The 21939-nt window shown below is 37.8% G+C and overlaps 1 protein-coding gene across 1 annotated transcript; it reads left to right on the top strand.

Moving 5' to 3' along the window:
* The first annotated feature begins 466 nt into the window (after positions 1 to 466).
* On the top strand, positions 467 to 17081 carry MXRA5 (matrix remodeling associated 5). Its single transcript, XM_065741274.1, has 6 exons — positions 467 to 665; positions 4281 to 4410; positions 4736 to 5126; positions 6411 to 11396; positions 11996 to 12896; positions 14338 to 17081. The coding sequence occupies exons 1-6, from the start codon at positions 478 to 480 to the stop codon at positions 16247 to 16249; spliced, it is 8508 nt and encodes a 2835-aa protein (XP_065597346.1). The 5' UTR covers positions 467 to 477; the 3' UTR covers positions 16250 to 17081.
* The last annotated feature ends 4858 nt before the right edge of the window (positions 17082 to 21939 follow it).

Below are 21939 nucleotides of genomic sequence, written 5' to 3'. Positions count from 1 at the left end.
ATACCTAGTATTACCTTGTGATGAAAATGACTTGTCTTGCTTTCATCGACTGTAGAGGGAGCCATGGCAACTTGCTTGAACTAGATGCTTCCTTTGAAGTAATGATTGTTAGATGAGACAAGCGCTATCCTTGGTGTATAGAGCAAACTTACAAAGTGTATTACCGTAAGGAGACAGAATAATTTTAGTAGAATACGTACTGAATTGTGTTACGGGTAAAAAGTTGACTTTGAAGTAGCAAGAGACCTGGATGAAATAAAAACTTAACAATTGAACTTTGCCTTAATTGCCTACAGACCTTCTGGGAGGCTGCAGAGAATCACAAAGTGTATAAAGCGTTTCAAAGGGATTAAAAAGTCATCATTTCTTCTCTCTGTCCCCCCTCCCATTTTTTTTTTCTTTTTTCTTTCTTTTTTTTTTTTTTTGGTCCCTTGTGTCACTGGACAACCCAGGAGGAGCGAGGCAAGGCTCAACGATATGCGGGAGAGAACCTCGGTGGGAGCACTCTCCGTGGTGCTGATCCTGGCGCTGGGGCTCCCGCCCGGCGCCCTGGCCTGCCCCCACCCCTGCGCCTGCTATGTCCCCACCGAAGTCCATTGCACGTTTCGATCCTTAGCAGCTGTGCCGGCAAGGATTTCTAAACATGTGGAAAGGATCAATTTTGGGTTTGTATTGCAGTTTATAGCAAACAGTTTTATGTTCTTAGTGTGGAATCCTAGAATGCTTTGCACACATGTAGCATGCTGGGATCTTTGTGCACACGTTTTAAGTAGAATTGCAGAGATAGGTTTTTACTGCCAGACACTGCATTTTGAACACTGCAATTACTGACATGAGGAGAATTTTAGTGTAGCCTTCATATTTAAAAGAAAAGTTGCTTATATTTTCAAATAAGTATTTCTATCACGCTGTCAGTTCTCACTGACAAATAGTACATTCATCTTACAGTGTTTGAAAACTATATTGATTACATCTACTATAGGATATCTACTAAATGTTGACTATTATACCTGATTCACAAAAATGCAGTAGAAGTATAATTCTCTTAAATAGGTAGCTTTTTGGACCACAGTGAAATAGCAAATCTTGAAGTAATATGGTAAAGATCAGTTATTCCATAGCATTTGGAGTTGTTAGTTTTTCCCAGGGAAAGCAGCTGTGATATGAGCAGACCTTAGTGCTTTGGGGAAAGAGAATTCAGGCTCCAATTCACCTTTCCCTAAGTACTGCCAATTCATATCTGTCGGATTATGAGATAAGAAGGCAGGGATGAAAAGATGCACATGAGCCATCAGTGTGCACTTGCAGCCTGAAAGGCCAACAGTATCCTGGGCTGCATCAGAAGAGAGGTGGCCAACAGGGAAAGGGAGGTGATTGTTCTTCTCTACTGTGCCCTCATGAGATCCCATCTGGAGTACTGTGTCCAGTTCTGAGGCCCCCAACACAAAAAGGTTGTGGAGCTGTTGGAGTGGGTCTGAAGGAGAGTCACAGGGATTTATCAAAGGGCAGGAGCACCTCTCCTTTAAAGAAAAGCTGAGGGAGCTGGGCTCATTCAGCCTGGAAGGGAGAAGGCTCAGGGGAGTCCTCATTGCAGCCTTCCAGTACTTGAAAGGAACTTGAAGGGAACAGGTGGGAGACTGACTTTTTACAAAGTCTAACAAAGGACAGAGGGGAATGGCTTCAAACTGAAAGAACAGAGATGTAGTTTAGATGTTTAGAGAAAATTCTTTACTCATAGAGTGGTGAGGCACTGAAACAGTTTGCCCAGAAGAGTTCTGAATGTTGAATACCTGGAGGCACTCAAGGCCAGGTTGTGTGGGTCCCTGGGCAGCCTCATTTGGTGTGTGGCAGCCCTGCCCATGGCAGGCAATTGTAATCAGGTGATCTTTAAGGTCCCTTCCAACCTAAGCCATTCTGTGATTCTGTGATTTTATGACTACTGACAGGCTGTATATCCCAAAAGTGCTGTATAAGGCCATTGTATGACATATGGTAAAAAGCTGTCGTCTTCTGCTTGATATCAGAACTGCCTCACTGGTTGGTATGAATTCTTTCCTCCATCCCAAGGCCTGTAACCTCTGTTTGATGATGCTAAATGATAGTAGGAATCTTGATTTGTTTTGTTCTCTGTAATTAAAATGTCTGTTCACCAATACGTTATCCACCTAAAGTCTAATTTTATTCCCAAGCACTCAGTAAATCTATATTGCGGAAATTTATGTTCACTCAATTTCTCAGTCATCCCAGAGTCAAATCAATGGAATCAGTATTGGAATGAATCATAACTGTCTAATTTCTGCAGTATGGAATGAATGTCCAATTGGGTAAATCTTAGAACATTTTGAGATGAGAAGGATGTTCTCTTTTTTTTTTTTTTTTTTTTTTTTTTTGCAGGCTATTTGCTCTCAGCCTATTTTTTCATGGTCCTCTCTGAGAAATAAAATTTCATACACAAAGACTACTAATTTAGTTTTAACTTAACACATGATTCCAAAGAGAGTCACTGAATCAAATTCATTAAAAAGTGCTTGCCAAAGAAGCTGATGCAGAGGGGCCAAATTCTATCCACCAGAATGTATGTCTCCAACTGGTCTTATATGCCTCTTGGACTGTGAAATAAAAGTATTTTGGAGCCTAATCAGTAATCCATGTCCTTGTTTTCTCTGACTCATTACTCTCCTTTGAAGTCCACTGAATGTTACATTTCTTTATAAATCCTATTACTGCAAAGTGCATCAAGCTAACCTCTCTCTCCTCCCACATTCAAAACTATATAAATTCAGTCACCTCTCCCCTATACGTCAACATTCCACAGCAAATTCTATCCCTAAATTGGTTCTGAAAATTTGAAAAACCTTTTTCTAAGCTTCTATGTTATGTAGACGTTTTGGAAGTTTATTGTGTGGGGGTTTTTTTTGTTTGTATTTTTTGTTTTTTTTTTAATAAAAGTATGTTATTTGATGCAGCTACCGTAAAAGTCCTTTTCTATTTTTTTTGTATTTTCATTGCTACAGAGGACATTTTCCAAAACATACCTACCTGTTGTGTTTCTTTCATTTTTGAGAGATTTAGAATATTTCCATTTTAAGGTGCTATGTTTTTGAGATGTAAAAATGATTTGTTTCCAAACTGGAAATATTCTAGGAAAATGAAATTTGTATTATCCAAAGAAGGTTGTTTTTCAGGGTTTTTGTTTGTTTTTTTGTTGCTGTTGTTGTTGTTGGGTTTTATTTTTATTTTTCAGAAGGACTGACTTAAAATAAAGGAATTTTAGTAGGATGGCTGCAGTGTAAGTATAAGTGGTCTGTAGTAGGACTAAAAATACTGAAATATTAGTCTGGGTTTTTTTTGTAAATTCAGAATCTTCAGATAGATAAGATTTGAGTCTGAAGTTATTCCTTCCTCAAAGTATTTAAGTTTCTCTGTGTCTCTTCCCTTCATGCCTAGATAGAAAGCATTAAAAATAGGAAAAGGACTTTAAAATTGGATGCTTAATTTGGAGTCTTTATATCCAGATTAGCATGTATGTCTGATTTTGTGTCTACATATGGAAAACTTGAATGCAGAACTAGGCAGCCAAACTTAAGTCTTCCATGTTGGCAAATAAAATCTGACTTGTTAGTGCAAAGTGAAGTCAAATGGTTTTCAAAAAGTAGATTTGCAGTATTCTTAAAAAAAAAAAAAAGGTTGTGGACTCAAATTATGTGATTGGAAGCTCTATTCCTAATCTAATGTAATTAGTTGATGCAGCCAGTTATTTGTTGCAGCAGTTAAGCACAATTTGACTTCCTGCTTCACTTGCTGTTTGGGAGACAGCCATTTTTAATGTCTTCTTTCCAAGTCTTTATTCATTTATTGTTAGATGCTGTTTTGGCAACACTGCAGTCCAGATTGCCAGGCTCCATAGCATCATGGATTGGATACAGGCCATTAATTTATTACCATTCCATGAACTGAACTGCATGGAGAAACATACTGACAAATATTAGAACTTAAATGCCTATTTATTACTCCTGGTTTTAAATTAAGACAAAGTGCCATGAATTGATTTGAAAGAAATCTTAATGTAAACATGAGCTAAGGATACTTGGCCTTGTAAAAATGTTTCAGTTAATTCTGGCCCTTTGACAATATGCTAAGATTCATCCAATTTTTGCTGAAAGTTAGGCTATACTAATTTTATATTTGCAGTCCATGGTCATAGAATCATTCCAGTTGGAAGGGACCTGGAGAGGTCATCTGTGTAAAATGTAACTGAACATTGTGATTTTTTTTTCCAGGTTTAACAGTATACAGTCTATATATGAAAACTCCTTTGCAGGACTCACTAAACTGGAATTGCTTATGATACATGGAAATGACATTCAGAATATACCTAATGGTGCTCTGAAAGATCTCGTGTCTCTGCAGGTAATGCTCAGGTCTTCCTTGATTTCATAAGTTCAAACTTCTATGAATAACTGAGGACAAAAATAAGTATTTTTTAAGTTCATTTCTTTAAATTAAGGTATAATTCCCCCTGCACTAAAATATTGAAATTCTCTTAACTTTGCCTATGTCATACTTGTTAATGCCGACTAATATTCAGTTTATTTTCCAGCTTTCTATCAGTAAATCATTTTGTTTTAGTGGTGCACAGGATATTTGAGTATGCAAGGTAAACTTTGGAATGATTGTTTGGATTTAGATACAAAAGCAAAGCTAATCTCTTTTATTCTTCTTTTTTTTTTTTAAGGTTTTCAAAATTAGTTACAATAAATTGAAAGTTATAACTGGCCAAACCCTCCATGGACTGTCAAGTTTAATGAGGCTGCATGTGGACCACAACAGAATCGAGTTTATTCATCCAAATGCTTTTAATGGATTAACTTCTCTGAGATTGGTTCACTTAGAAGGAAATTTGCTTCAGCAGCTTCATCCACACACCTTTTCAACATTTATGGTCCTTAATTATTTTAAATTGTCAACAGTAAGGCATCTCTACCTATCTGAAAATGCTATTAGCACATTGCCTGCAGGGATGTTTCAAGGTATGCCACTGCTGGAGAATCTTTACCTTCATGGGAATCCTTGGGCCTGTGACTGCAGCTTAAACTGGCTCCTTGATTGGAATGAAAATTCTGGAGGTAAGAATAAAATTATGAATGCATCTTCAAGTCATAATATTAAAAAAAATTGTCTGAATAGTAGGTAGTGTTACTTACATGGTGTCTAGGTTAACTATATATAAATCTAACTATATAACTATATACACAGTATATAGTGTACAGCTATAGAACTAACTGCTGTGGGAATTCTGTAAAGGAAGCAGCAGCGCTATTTCAGTGATCACTTTAAAGTATTTCAGATCAGTGTGGCAACTACTAAGGTTAATGTGTACTAGTTCGGTCATGAAGTGTAATTTCTTCATCTTTGAAACGTATGAATCTTCAAGTGATATACTCGTTCACATAACTATTATATTTGTAAGAATTTCTCAAAAAATCTGATTTTTCAGACTAGCAAAGCATATATTTTAAGAAAAGGTGTCAAATTTTTGCAGTTCACCTTCTACAGTTTTGCCTTATAACTCATTTATTCATCCTTCGTTATCTCAGAAGTGATCAGCATGTCAGTTTTTCCTAGAAAAACTGGAATACAGCAAGTCTCCAAATAAATTATGTAAGGCAACATTTGAAACTATATTAAAGTTAAATACAAATACAGGACTGATTTCCTGACAAGAGTCTTCCTGGCATTAGCAGAAGAAAGGACACAAGGCTATAATTTCCTGATTTAATACTCCTCTGTTTAATCTCTATTCTGTCATTACAGAGTTTGCAGTTATTTAAGATGTCAGGGAAGAGGTGACATTCTTATTTTATTGCTGCTGTCAAATGCATTGCAAGTGCTGGAACTAACCAGTAATTTTTAGTAGCTATAATAGAATATTTTGTCTATTGCCAGTACTACTGTTAAAAACCTCCTGGACTTTTATTTATTTATTTATTTATTAAATCCAGCATTTTTGAAAGGTCATGTGACCCAATCTTCTTCAGTTGAGGTCCAAAAGACAGATGAGTAGGTTGTTGATATACACGTGCAGGCTTTTTTACACAGAATAAATATTTACAGACTTCTGAAATGTTGCTCTGGACCCCTCAATTTCCAGTCATTTTATTAAGAAGAAACAAATATAATATCCAGAATGACAAAGTAACCTGTCATTAAAGTCAGAGGAATTCATAGTCAGTAGGACAGTCAGGCCCATTGAACTGTGAAAACAGGCAGCATTTAAAAAAAAACATTGGCTTCCTACATGTCATGTGTTGTACCTTGCTTTTCATGCAAGAAATTCTCAAACTCTGGGACATAATTCTACAGCTTACTTGTATTTGTTTTACTTTTTTAGTTTTTTTCTTTGCTTATAGGTGTTTTAAAATGCAAAAAGGACAAAGCCTATGAAGGGGGACAGCTCTGTCCTAGGTGCAACAGCCCAAAACAGCTGCAAAAAGAAGATATCCAAAACTTGAAAGATATTTCCTGTAGGAAGCCTATAATTCAGTCCTCACTGAGGCACAATAGTAGCACTCAAGATGAAGAAGATGGTGAGAGTTACGAACTCCCTCTGGAAATGTTTCAGTTGTCTCCATGGAACATTACTCTGAATATGACTGATGAGCATGGCAATGTAGTCCATTTGAACTGTGAAATCAGGAAACCAACAGGCTCTACCAAGATTCAATGGAGTCAAATCCAGACTCAGGAGATTGATATAAATGCTACAATATCACTGGATTTTGAATGCCCAATGAATCGAGAGAACTATGAAAAACTGTGGAAGCTGATTGCTTATTATAGTGAAGTGCCTGTCAAATTAGAAAGGGAACTTATGCTCAGCAAAGAGCCTAAAATAAGCTATCGGTACAAGCAAGGCTCAGACTATGATGCTCTTTATTACACAGGTGTAAAAGCTCAAATACTGGCTGAGCCTTCCTGGGTGATGCAACCCCTTATAAATATCCAGTTAAATAGGCGCCAGAGTACAGGGAAAAAAGTGGTGCTATCTTTTTTTACTGTGTTTTCTCAGGCAATTCATACCAAAGACACCAGGCAGCAGAGAAGCTGGGTAATGATAGAGCAAAATCAAAGCACAACAAAAGCACAGAGTGTAGTGGAAGGGTCAGAGTGTCAGGTGAACTGCAATGTGAAAGCCTCTGAGCGTCCTTTCATTCAATGGCTTTTTCCAGATGGGACTAAACTGCAGGCACCATTTAATCAGAAGGACAGTAGATTTTCAGTTCTCACTAGTGGTCAGCTAGTAATCAAACCAGTGAGTTACACTGATGCTGGCTTGTATCACTGCATTGCCCATGTGAGAGATGATGTAGATGTTATGACTTACAGGCTTCTAGTGCAGCCTCCTGCTAATCAGGTAGCTGACTCAGATATAGTGAGAGTTGAAAAAAATGTTGGAGATCCTATAGTTTTGCCTTGCAGTGCAACTGCCAGCCCGGAAGCACAATTGAATTGGATTCTTCCAAACAACCAGGTACTCAATGTTTTGTCAAACTCCTCAAAAGGATATGTGTTGGACAATGGTACTTTGCTTATTCCCAAAAGCCACGTCAGTGACGGTGGGTATTACAGATGTGTGGCTGTCAATCAGCAGGGATCAGATCAGTTTACAGTAAGAGTGACAGTAAATAAGATGGTATCTGACAGGTCATTTAAAAGGATAAAACTGAAAAAACGCACACGCTCAAAAAGCTCATCAAAAACAAGAGGGCAGGTCATAGATGATGGAGAGGGATCAGGCACAGGAGGAGTCGATGAATTCCCACGAAGGAAGAACCATCTGAAGGACAGGGAAATATCCCTTAAACAAAAAAGTGACCAGGTGGTAGAGGCGCAAATTGAAAAGGGAAAGAAAGGCAGAAGGAAAATGAAAATTTGGAAAGGTGCTGATAGAACCCAAGAGAGCAATGTTGCAGAAGGACGGAGAGCATTTGAATCTCGAAGGAGAATTAATATGGCAAATAAACAGATTAATCCACAGCACTGGGCTGATATTTTGGCAAAGGTCCGTGGGAAGAACCTTCCTAGAACAACAACAGCTACAGCCCTTTTGTTAACAACTCCATTGCCAAAAGAAGTGCAGGATACTACTCCTGTTCCTCATCCAGTAGCCATCCCTCTACCTTCAGAGACAGCAGCTGATGTGATAGATTCTTCTGCTGATGCATCACCGCCAGGTGAAAATGAGCCATTCTCAGTCACTGTTTCCCACAGCAGTAAAGCATTTTCAACTTGGTCCACACTAACAGGGCCAGGAACTGAACACTTCTATGACCAAAGAGCTTTAAAAACATCTGCAAGTGTACACTCTGAAGAAATCCCTGTATCAGGTCCTGTCTTTGCAACTGTGCAACCCCAAAGCCAGCAGCATCAGGATGGCAGGGCTGATTCTTCAGTTGTGGTCAAAGAAAATATTCATGCTGTCACTGAGGGACCTTTAACCAAGGCAACAGTGACCAGTTATCCTAATATTCACAGTGGTTCATTCACAGTAGGTCATGTAGATGCAGCTGTATCTTCTAAGTCAGAGGAAAATTCTGCTTTTGCTGAGCTACCACTTGATGCTTCTGTCCTAGCTGAATCTCAGACTGTAGGTCTTCATAGTGTCCTGGAGACAGATGAGAGATTAAATGAAGTAGATCAAATTAGTGTTGACAGTATAATTTTAGCACCTTCTCAGCTGGATGATACCATCCCAGAAGATTCTGTAGCCTCTAGTGCCATTTCTTCATCTGTTACAGTAAAAAGCAATGGCTTCATAGATGAACACAGAGATGTATCCACTGGTCAGATGAAGGTAGCAGATTTAAGTACAGCCTCTCCAGCTGTCATTGAGGTCCAGAGCAAGGAAGAATCAGAGACCCAGAGGAGTACAGTGACTAAAGAAAGCACGTCCAGCACTTCCGCAGAGAGTTTTCAGGGAGGAGAACAGAGTAACCTGTCTCCTCCAAAAACAGATCACACATTTGTTTTGCCAAATACAAATGTTAGTCACAAAAAAACAGAGGAGATAACTGCTGCTTCCATCAGTAAATTGACCACTGCTGCCACAACATCAACACCCTATAGAAAGACAACTCCTTCACTAGTTACTCAGCGTGCTAGGAAAAGGCCTTATGGGAGAAGGAGACTGAGACCAAATAGAATCCGACAAAGAATGAAACCTTTCCCCCATGTTGTTTTAATCACAGAGGCAATGCCTGTCATTCCAAGAACATCTGAAGTTGGAGCTGTGACCAAAGCTTCCTCTGCAGTTCTTGAAGGTCCTGATCTTGACGACAATGACAAAATACAGGCTAAGGAGGAGGAGCATAGGGAAGTCACTCCTTCAACAGATACCAATCCAGTTGTATTACAGAAAATTACAAAAACGGAAGAGGTCATCACAACTTCTTTCTTTAGACCTACTACTTCTCAACCTGAAAGAAAACATGTGTCACTCACTACTACTCCTGAAGCCTTGGTACTTCCAGTGACTGAGCCCGTCACAATTTTGTCATCATATGTTGCTCATAATGCTGTTCCCACAAAAGAGTCAAATGTACCTCTGAAACCAGAGCAAAATAAAATGGCAACATTTGACCCATTAAAGAACATGTCTGGAGAGAGGAGCCTTACAGCAGATTCTAAAGCACCAGATAGTCAGGCAGTACCATCAAGTACAGCTACTTCTGAGTATAGGAGCAGCTTAATATCATCTTCAAAATCCAGTTACCCAGAATCTCAAGAGGAGACCATCACTTTTCGCTCTGACGTTTTGGTTAATGAAGCCACTGCTGGAACATTCCAGCCAATATATCCTACCATGACAGATTTAAGTATTCCTTCTGGCACACTGGAAGTTTTTAAAGATGTCTCAGATTCAGAGGGGCTATGGAAGCCCACAGTATTTTTAAAAACACCTGCAGTAACAGAGCCTCCCCAGAAACAAGAAGTCGAGTCTTTGTCCTTCTTCAGCACAATAGAAACTCAAACTTTTCTTCCTACAGAAACAGAAATATCTATTGTATCTCATACTGGGGAAAAAATAGCTTCCTTGGATAAGAAGGAAACAATGTCAAATGTATTTCATCATGATCCCACTTCAAAGACATCTGAAAAGCCTCAGACTACACACAATGTCTTTAATCCATTTACAAAACCTTTCTCTCTTCCTCCCCCCATTTCAAGCACTTTTCATCCTTCTCTCCGTTATACTACCAGGGGCAGTAATGCTTTCAATCAGGAAAGGTTGCCAGCAGTAAAACAAGTTGAAACAGAAGGTGAGAGAATGGTGGTGAGCTCAAGACAGAGTGCACACCCTACTCCCTTCTCTAGCCAGAACAGGATTAGCATACAATCTAAAGAGGAAGAGTTCAAAGAGATGTACAGTAGCAGGTCAAACAATAGTCTGTTGCTAAATCCAAACCTTCCCCATCCTCCTGCAGGAATGATACCAAGCCTAAATCAAAGACTGCCAGTTATGCCTCCAAAGCATGTTCCAATAAGAGGCACAGTGAAGCCTCCATATGTTGTAACACCAGGCTCATTTCGTTATTTTATAACACATCAGCCTCTTCACTACACAAACAAACCAGAGATAACAGCATATGCAGCACATACCATGCAGGACAAAAAATCTTTTGCCTCTCAGAGAGAAACAACTACTCCGACACAAGCTACTCCATTTCACAGAACAAGTACATTCCCTGCAAGCAAATTGAGTAATCAGGGTCAGAGTAGATATAATATTAATTCAAGAATTTTTGGTAGTAACTATGTTCTAGATAACAGAGGCGCTGCTGGGAGACTACCAAGTCAAGAGATGCCCTATTATCCTAGTTCAAGAGTGCCATTCATGTTCAACAGAACAAGGATTTTACCTCACTTAGGTATACATCCTAAACCTGTGGTCCCTGGTCAACTAGTCCCAAAAGACACACATGAGAAGAAAGTTGCCCAAGTCTCCCCTCCTAGGATTACAGTGCAGAAAGCTACAGCTGTTCCAGTGTCTTCACACACCACAACCACCACATCACCACCAGCAGTGATTTTGAAGATAACCCCTCCGGCCTTTTTCTCTCAGAGCAGAAGACCCCAGATATCCACTACAGTTCAGCCTCTTAAAAATGCCCACTATCATCAAAAAATTCAATCTGTGCCTTATGTGGGAGGCATTACATCACAGAACATATCTATAATCCAATCTTCAAGAAATTTTAGAATACCTGGAGAAAGACCTAGAATTATCACAAAAGGATCTCAGAGCATATCCATCCCTGCTGAAACAGATGCTCTTATCCCTTGTGATGCAGTAGGGGAACCAAAGCCTTTTATTACTTGGACAAAAGTCTCTACAGGTAAGACAGATGAAGAAGTTTTCTTCTATACAGTTTTAACAGTACTAATACTTGGGACTTTACATAGAAATGCAGCATAATTACAGGAATGTTCCAAAACAAAAAAAAAAACTGAATATTTTGTCTGTATCAGTATAGATAAAATGTGATTAACTGCAAGCAAGTTACACATAAAAATAAGTTATCAGTACTTCTTGTAGTAAAATAAAAGCTCTAGAATTTAATGGATTTGTTTTTTGAAGAAGGAATAGCAACCAAAGGATTATTCACAGCAGTTGAATTTATGACAAAGGTTGTGAATAATGGTTTGTTAGATTCATTACCTTAAATAATGATGTGTATATTATCTCCATAAACAAAAGAGAGATATTGTAAAAATCTAACATGAAGCATGGAGCCTTTAAAAGTTCCCACACTGCACAGACTTGCAAGCTAATATGTTTTGAACTAGAAACAAAGACTGGACAGTGTCAGAAGATGTCATGTGATGCATCTGAAGATATAGTTGGTGTTAAGTAATTCTGTTGTCTTCCACAAGCCTTCTTTAGCATGTCTAAAAAAACAAACCCTTTGCCTTTCCATTTCTTTCATCTTGTCAGGAACTCTAATGACAGCCAACACCAGGTTACAAAGATTTGAAGTCTTGAAAAACGGTACCTTCCTTATCCGAAATGCCCAGCTTCAGGATCGTGGACAGTACTTGTGCACTGCTCAGAACCTGCATGGTGTAGATAAAATGATTTTTGTGCTCACGGTTGTAGCCCATCAACCCAAAATTTTACTTTCCCGCTACCAAGATGTCACTGTCTATTTTGGAGATACCATAGCAATGGAATGTCAGGCTAGTGGGACTCCAAGCCCACATATTTCATGGGTTTTCCCAGATAGGAAGATCTTGCAGACAGTCACCACCACAGAAAGCAGGATAATGCTTCATGAAAATCGAACCTTATCTATCAAGCAAGCAACATTTTCAGACCGAGGAGTGTACAAATGCGTAGCTAGCAATGCTGCAGGAGCCGACAGCATCGCAGTAAGGCTCCACATTGCAGCCTTACCCCCCATTATTCAACAGGATAAACAAGAGAACATTTCCTTGCCCCTTGGTAGCAGTATTAATATCCACTGCACTGCCAAAGCAGCACCTTCACCCATCATCCGCTGGGTGCTCTTCGATGGCACACAAATTCGACCTTCCCAGTTTGTCAACGGGAATTTATTTGTTTTTCCCAATGGAACTCTTTATATTCGCAATGTCTCCCCCAAGGACAGTGGAATCTATGAGTGCATTGCTGCCAACATGGTGGGAGCTGCCAGAAGAATAATACAACTTCATGTGAAGAAACAAGCATCTAATGCTAAGATCACTGGGAGCTCTCCTCAGAGGACAGATGTAACATATGGCAGCATCCTCCATTTGGACTGTAGTGCTTCTGGTGACCCCTGGCCTCGGATATTATGGAGGTTACCTTCCAAAAGGATGATTGATTCCCTACACAGGTAAATTACTATTTCAGGTAATGCAGCTAAATTAAAATTTGAACAAACATTAAGAAAAGAGAACTCATATCTGTACAAACTTTACTCTTGACTTTTGTGAGTTTTGAGTTAAACCTTCAACCATTAAGGAAGAATTTGAAATTATATTGAGAGATGTGAAATTGTAATTTAGCATAACTATCTTGAAAGCAGTAGTACTCTTGAAAAGTCAAGTTCAAGTGTTCAGTATCATCTGCCACTATTTGTCTTGTATAGCAAGAAGTCTCTATAAATGTAGCAAGAAGTCCAGTGCCAAAAAGTCTTGTTCCAGAGTATGTAATTGTGTACTTAAGAGTTTGCATAGATGCGTACTTTCCCCCAGAAGAACTGGGATCACTATATTTCACTTTTAATTGTGTTTATCATTATACAGTGTAAAGATGGGACAAAGAAATCATAATGATTTAAGTAATCATGAACATTTTAACATTAGATAAACTAGTATTACCTTACTAAAAGGTGCTTATAATATCTTCTCTGATGTTCATTATATCAAGTAAAGTATTACTTCTCCAAAACAACAAAACTGTCCTCCAACTTTGCTGCAAACACAGTTTCTACTCTATAAATTCTCTTTGAGCACTGTAAGTTTACAAGAAATATACTGAAATTTAAATACGCAATAGTCAGTAATTTTCTTAATAGTGGAATGTAGTCAGCATTTTCTTCATTGGGCAAACAATGTATTTCGGTAATCTATATATAGTACAGAATCCAGAATTTATTTTATGCTTCATAGTAGTAACAACAAAATACTGTTGTTCTTTTTTTCTCTTATGATCTTTATTTTGGAGTGTTTTTTCTAAACAGCACATATTCACTTTGGGGAGAAAACTGTGGAGCCACTGAGGAAATAATTTCTGGCAACAGTAAACTAATTCCATAGTGCACTGGAAAGCAGTAATAGCCTTTTAGCACGTTAAAATTATTTTTTCCCATATATTTGAAGTTCAGATCATTAATGCTGTGGAAGTTACCTACTCTGCATTATTGAGTCTGAACATTTTGCCTCTCTGAGATTTTCTGAGGGTTAAAAATGTTGAAGATGAGACCATAGGAAGTAGCTCATCTTGATTTGTTTTCTGAGTACTCAAGTGCCAGACTCCATAGTTACATTCCATATAGGTTACATTTGAATGTTAGAGAACTCAGCATATGTAGTCAGAAGAGTCAGAATAATGGAGTAATATCAAAGTCATTACACAAAACAGGGTAGAATTGTTTGGTTATGTTTTCATGTGACTTCCTTGTATATTTCAGACCACCTAATTGTGTTACAACAGCTGTGCTCCTGTGCTTCCATGTTGTTGGGTTGCCATTACCATTTTTCCTCAGGTTACACTCAATAATTACTTTCTAATAAGTGATTTTGGAACTCATGTCCTCTTTTCTTTCCTTACAGTAACTTGGAGACTAGGATCAAAGTATTCAGCAATGGGACTTTGGTTGTCCATTCAGTTACAGATAAAGATGCAGGAGATTATTTGTGTGTGGCTCGCAATAAGATTGGGGATGACTATGTGGTCCTCAAAGTGAATGTGATGATGAAACCAGCAAAAATAGAGCACAAGAATGAGAATAATCACAAGGTCAAGTATGGAGGTGACCTGAAAGTTGACTGTGTAGCTACTGGTCTACCAAATCCTGAGATCTCCTGGGGTCTGCCAGATGGTAGCATGATCAATACCTTCATGCAGTCAGATGATAGTGGCAGCCGGACAAAGAGGTATGTGGTCTTCAATAATGGAACCCTGTATTTCAATGATGTGGGACTGAGAGAAGAGGGAGACTACACCTGCTATGCTGAGAACCAGATTGGGAAGGATGAGATGAAAGTACGGGTCAAAGTAGTGGCTGAACCTGCAACTATCCGAAACAAAACCTATGCCATTATTAATGTACCCTATGGTGATGTCGTCACAGTAGCATGTGAAGCCAAAGGAGAACCTACTCCCAAAGTAACTTGGCTTTCACCAACCAACAGGCCCATTCCTACTCTATCTGAAAAATACCAAGTATATAGGGATGGCACCCTTCTCATCCAGAAGGCACAAAGATCTGACACTGGCAACTATACTTGTGTAGTGCGGAACAGTGCTGGAGAAGATCGGAAAGTAGTATGGATCCATGTCAACGTTCAGCCTCCCAGAATCAACGGACATCTCAATGCAATAACATCCGTAAGGGAGACAGCCACCAGGGACAGCAGGAAGCTTATTGACTGCAAAGCTGAAGGCATTCCAGCTCCACGGGTACTGTGGTCTTTTCCAGAAGGAGTAATCCTGCCAGCCCCCTACTATGGAAACAGGATTACTGTGCATCGCAATGGTACTTTGGACATCAGAGGGGTGAGGCAGACAGATGCAGTGCAGCTTGTATGCATCGGACGGAATGAAGGAGGGGAAGCGAGACTTATTGTGCAGCTCTTCATCACAGACCATTTGGAGAAACCTTCATTCAGGGACCCTGTCAATGAAAGGATCACTGCCATTGCTGGGCACAGCATCAATCTGAACTGCTCAGTCCAGGGGTACCCTGAGCCCACCACAAGCTGGATCCTTCCCAATGGCACTGAAGTGCTGAGTGGCAGCCGTCTGCACAGATTTTACCATAAGCGGGATGGAATCTTACACATCAGTGGTCTGTCCATGGGGGATGCTGGGACCTACCGCTGTACAGCCAGAAACCCAGGTGGTTATGTGGAACGCGTGGTCTTCCTGAAGGTGGGACTCAGGCCAGAAATCAGCAACCAGTATAACAACCTGGTGAGCATAATCAATGGAGAAACTCTGCAGCTCCATTGCATCACCCAGCCAAATCAAAGGGCACAGATCTCCTGGACACTGCCCAATGGGATGGTCCTGGATGCCCCCCAGGCTGTGGGTCGCTTCTCCCTTATGGAGAATGGCTCACTGACAGTGCGTGAAGCTTCTGTTTTTGACAGGGGCACTTACCTGTGCAAGGTGTCCAGTGACTATGGCACTTCTATTATGAACGTGCCTGTCATTGTGATAGCCTATCCCCCCCGGATAACCAGTGAGCCAGCACCTGTCATCTATGCCAGGCCTGGAAATTCAGTAAAACTGAACTGTATGGCCATTGGGATTCCTAAAGCGGAAATAACATGGGAGCTTCCAGACAAATCTCATCTGACAACAGGAGCTCAGTCCCGTCTGTACGGGAACAAATTCCTCCACCCTCAGGGGTCATTAGTCATCCAGCAGTCTTCTCAAAGGGATGCAGGCTTCTATAAATGCACTGCTAAAAATATACTAGGCAGTGATTCGAAAACAACATACATACACATATTCTAATACTAAAACAAATGCCTTTGGCTGAGTACTGGAGTTCCAGACACTGCCAAGCAAGTGCAAGGAAAGTACTGTTTGCAACAAAGCCAGGAAGGCTGAGGGTAGAAAAAAAAAAGAAATTAATTCTATTTTTGTGCAAAGTGCATTGCTTTTGTACTCAATAGTACTTCCCTGCAATAGAAGGATACAGTAGATGTATCTAAATTGACATATTGGAAAAAGTCTTTAAATTGTTAAGACAATGTGATGTGTTTTTTTTATGCTATCTTGTAGCATTTGAGACCTGAAGTGCTCTATTCTTGTTAATAGTCCAGAGCTATTCCATGTTTTAACAAGCACCTTAAAAGCACCAAAGAAGTATTAACTGTTAATAAATGAGCTGCAGTGATAGAAGTGCTTTAGTATTTTGTTGGAAAAATGTATTTTGATTTATCCCCTGCAGCGCTTTTACATAATCTAGCCTTATAGAATATGATTACTAACTTTTCTGTTCATTCTCCTATCAGCTCTTCAAAATCAAAGACTAATTTAGCAAATAAGAGTGGTTTATTTTAATAAAATTACATGCAGACATTAATTACCATAACATAGAAACAAATTTTTTCCAGCTACTGCGGATGCTCCAGTCAAATCATCCATTATATATTTTATATATTTTTTTTAAATCAGACTATGAGACTAGAAAGAGTAACAATGAATTTGGTCTCATTTTATAAATTATTGGTCTTTACAAGACTCTGATACATTACAGTGTTTTATAATGTTAAGGTCAATATACTGTACATTTTATAATAAAAAATATTTTACAAAAATTGTATTCACTGGATTTTGTTTGTTTATTTTTTGGGGAAATAGTGATCTCCAGAGACGGAGAATATAAAATTACATCAGAAAACAGAATTGATATACATACATATAATTGTTATACATATTCTTTCTCTCTGTGAACGTGATTTCCTTATAAAAATATAATGCTTCTGTTATACGTAATTCAGAATACGTTTACAGCTTAAATACTTTTCTTCCAAACAAGGATGGTTATTTGAGTAATTAAATAATTTGAATAAGATTTATCTTATTCAACAGCAAAAAGTTGTTGAAATAATTGCTAGAAGTAGATGAATATGCCCACATTTCCACTCAGAATTTTGAAAAAGTTTAAAACAGATTCTTTGAGGTATTCCTGAAGTCTTAAACTTGTTTCGTTGTAAGACTTACGCTCGTGTTTTAAAAATGATGACAAAAAAATGCTTTATTTGTATTGTTTTTCTTTTGAATACAACATGATGGTAGCAATGTATTCAAATATTTACATTTTCTAAAAATGTAAACTTAATGATTATCACATAACATGGTAGAATATTTGATAGAATTTATTTTAAGTCGGTGCAGGGTAAAAAGTTGGGTTTTGTAGTATGATGCACTAAAATTGCACCTATGTTACTCAAATAGCACTAAATTTCTTTTCTATTATTTAAATCCTTGGTCCCTAAATTAGCAAATCAAAACTTCAGTTGAGGAATATGTTTAAATATCTGGCAGGGAAGTTACTGCTCAATAAAGGATCCAATGAATAAATGGACAAGTATTCAACAACTTTAAAAATGGTCTTTTCTAATCTTGCCAATTTCCTAGAACATGTCAGATTAGGTATCTCTTTAGTTCGTTTGCTTAATTTTAAAACTTCATAGTAGTTCTTGTAAAAACGGTAATATAATTTTTAGTAATATATATTTAAAAGGGACTTAAGTTTTCATTGTATTTTGTCAAAATCAAGCACTTTTATTCATTTTTCTCTCTAATCATCATTTAATGGCTAAATTTAGAAATATTCTTGGATACTGAATGACTTCTAGATTCTTCTATTAGCAAAAAAAAAAAAATCTACAATCAAATGTTTCCTCTGTTGGGATCAAACGAAGCATCTGATAATGTGTTATTCATGAATCCAGAATTTGTGTTGCTGCCAGTGGTAGTTTTGGAGGCAGAAGAAATGAAAGATTTGGCTTTAGAATTCTTAATTCAGGTCAAGACCTGCATGCTTGCAAAATTCCCTCAGTATTGGACGTCACATTTTTTTAATGTGTTATAATTTCCATTATGTTTATCTTTAACCTTTCATGAAAACATATTACCAGTGAGAGGCCTACAAAACACAATTCGCTTCCAAAAGAAGTATCACTAGAGCTTAACAAATATCAGATGAATATGTTTCACAATCAGGTAGTGTTTGGCCATATTTTCTGCTGTTTTTAGGCCTAGGTCTGGATGTCACTCCATATGCTACAATATTCATTAAATGAAGATAGTCATAGGACTATGCATAAAAATCATAAGTTTTTCCTTTGTTTCCATAATTGCATGAAGACACATTGAATAAATGAATGAAAAATTCACATTAATTTGAGGGCATCACAACACTTTTTTTATTCAGAATCTTTCATTCATCTTTCAGACTAAGCAGGAGCCATGTGTTCAAGGCCAGTGGAGCTTGTTCCTTGTCCATTTTTGAGAGGTGATGGGAAATGGAGTGGTTCCTCTTGAATTGTGAAGGTTTCACAGTTTTTACTTGATTAATCAAAGTAAGTCCTGCATATCTTCCATGGATAGAAAAAACTTGCCATTCCTTGCTTTTTTTTTTTCTTTTTGCTTTGAAAATGGATTTTAAAAGATTTATTTGACAACTTTTTTTGAGAAATGAGAAGTTTCAATACAGCTGTTTTGATTACAAATTGTAGTTGAAGTTGTATATACAAATTTTTGCTTTGGCTGTCACAAAAAGAGGTTTATTGTGATCCCCAGAACTACTCTACAATCAATATGAGCAAAGGTAATGCCAGAAAAGAAAGGAAAAAAAAAAAAAAAGAAATAAGGTGGTTGTTCATGCCATCAAAATCTGATGAGATTTCTAAAACACTAGCCAGTTCATTTACATATGATTATGTGATTATCTTCGAAAGCTCATGAAGGCCGAGGGAGGCACAAAAGGTCTGAAAGAGTACTAATGCCGTAGTTGAGAAAACAGTTGAACTCTGGTATCAGTAGAAGTATTTTGTTTAATTCATTACTAAACAGTCAATTGAAGAGCATCTGTGGAATAACTCAGTGATAGGAAACAGTTGTTCTGCAAGTTTCCACCATAAATCATGTCCAAGCTAACTAGTTGTCTCTCATAAAAGTAATTAGCTGAGAGAATGGGAAGAGGAGATGGATATATTAAACAAAATTTTTTACATAGTCACACAGCATGTTCTAATCTCTAAACCAAGGAAATATTATTATATTATAAAGTGAGAGAACAGATATTTTTAAAACATTTGAAGAGGGGTCATGAATAACAGATTGTTCATTATGAGAACATGTCAACTGAGTCCAACCCAGTTATTTTTTCTGGACCAGTACTGTTCCAGGTTTTTGTTAAAAATTATCAGGTATAAAGAAGACAAAATGGGTGAGTAATATAAAACTTGAAGAGATTATAGCACAGAAAAAAGACTTATGATTCAGAATGATCAGTGAAATGACTGGAAATTGGTTACTTTAATTAACTAAATGCAAATACAATAATTTTATTCAGAAGAGGGAAATTGAATACACAAATAACGAACAAATGGTGAGAAAGGCATAGGAGTGATGTTATATGGTATAATTATGATAATATTTCAAACAATACATCAGATTGAAAGGAGGGCTGTGTGAAGCAACACAATGGAGATAACAGAGATAATTATTCTCTTCCCAGCCAAGCACAAATATAAACAAATTGAAAAGAATCCAAGGAAGTGTTCTAGGAAAGTTAACCTATAAGTATAAGTTAAAATAGGACTTTTTTTTTCAGATTCAGAAAAAAAAAAATAGACAATATTAAACATAGCAGGAATCAAGTGAGAAGTCCTTTACAGAGCTAGTATACAGTTGTTTCTCATTCTCACTGAGGTTAGTATGAGGAATAATTGGGTTAAGTTACTGCAAGTTAGTTGTAGGTATATAATAAGAAAACTCTGCAACTGTAATAGTAAACACTGTTATTATACCTGAAAGTATTGTAAATTTCCCATCTCTGGAGACAAGTAGAAAAAAGTTAGTCAGATATTTGTCACAGGAAGTTGACATCCTTACTCAAGGAGAAGAAACTTAGAAATCTTGGGATTCCTTCAGTATCTACCTTTCTATCTTTTTTACATTTCTTTTGGTATAAATGCTAACTATAAGAAGCACTAGTAACTATATTATATAGTAACTATACTAATTCAATGTGCTGATGAAAGAAAAGTTTATTTTCTAATTTTAATCTACTCTTGTGCTTTGTAGTTACGTAATCTTCATGGTAATCCATGAAGGGTTCTTAATGGTGGAGTGCATGGCAGATATGGACACATAGCAGATATGTCCAATTTAAAGTCATTTTTATGATGGAAATCTCATGGAGAGATTTCTAGAAGCCGCCATGTAGGATAAACTCAGTATGCCTCTGTTCTTCGAATAATCTATTTTATAAAGGCATCTCACATCAGAACACTCAGAGCCGCACCGAGCATAAACTAATAACTGACAGGCTTTTAGGTATTTATTTTGTCTGACTTGTGTTTATCAGTAAACAGAAAGCATATTTTCAAATGAGTATTCACCATATTTCAGTATAAAATTTCCCAAACCTATGCACATCTGCCTTGTACCTTCACTGTTACTTGTGTAATAAAGAGTATTCCCTCTCATTGTTTGCCAATTGACCATAGTGTGTTCCAAGTGATGAAATATGGTGTAAGATTTTGCAGAGAGCAATTAGCACCCCATTAATCATCCCCAGAAGAAAACGCTCCCTGGAAAAGATACACAATAAGATGGAGTCCATTGCACGCAGTGAGGAAACACATGAAAGAAACACATGGAGAAATATCATCCTATGGTAGAAACATTGGTTTGTTAGTTGCCATATATTGACTTATAAAGATGAAGATTGGATAAAGATGGAGATCACACAAACATTCTAAATGTTCATGTGATTTTTCAGCTACTCACGTTTAAAAAAAATGATACTATTTTTCCCTGAAAACCTTGTATTGCTGGTTCATTCCAGTAAAACTAACACCAAATAATTAGCATAAACAATAGTAACTTTGCTGGAATAGAATATATGTAGTCGGGATGGAGAGCCAGCCAAATGTTAACCTTCTCTGTGAGCACTCTTTCACTGATAACGTGTTGGGTTTCAGAGATGACGTAATAGAGGGAAATGAGGAATGCAATAGAAAGATGGGATCATAATTGAGGGGATTCCTCTCATGCTTCTTCCCTTCCCATAGGCAAGATCCACTGTCACTCTTGAAACTGAGAGTGGTGCAACTGACACCTGGGGTAATGTGATGAAGATGCTGCTATGACATTGGACTGCACCTGTGTACCACCTACTAAGCACTTGCTTAAATGTAAGGCCTCCATAAAAGGAGATATATCTGTTGGCAGCAGTACTGGACTGTGGTTTCTTCCCTCTTCCATGAATCCATTTGTTAAGCACAGCTGGCCATAATATCAAAGAATTTATTCTTTTTTTGGTGTCTAATAGGCCAAACCACCAAGTTGGAAGGAGGCATAAATATGTGATGCCTCCCAACTGCTGGTGACTAGAGATGGGATGCAACGGTGTGAGTCTTGAAAAGCGCAGGGGTGGAATGACATGAAATGGATAGTCAGAT

The sequence above is a fragment of the Cyrtonyx montezumae genome, unplaced genomic scaffold (assembly GCF_038088225.1).
Source record: "Cyrtonyx montezumae isolate F1298 unplaced genomic scaffold, pur_monq_1.0 scaffold_3, whole genome shotgun sequence".
Taxonomy (NCBI): Eukaryota; Metazoa; Chordata; class Aves; order Galliformes; family Odontophoridae; genus Cyrtonyx; species Cyrtonyx montezumae.
This window is presented reverse-complemented; position numbering and strand designations above follow the sequence as displayed.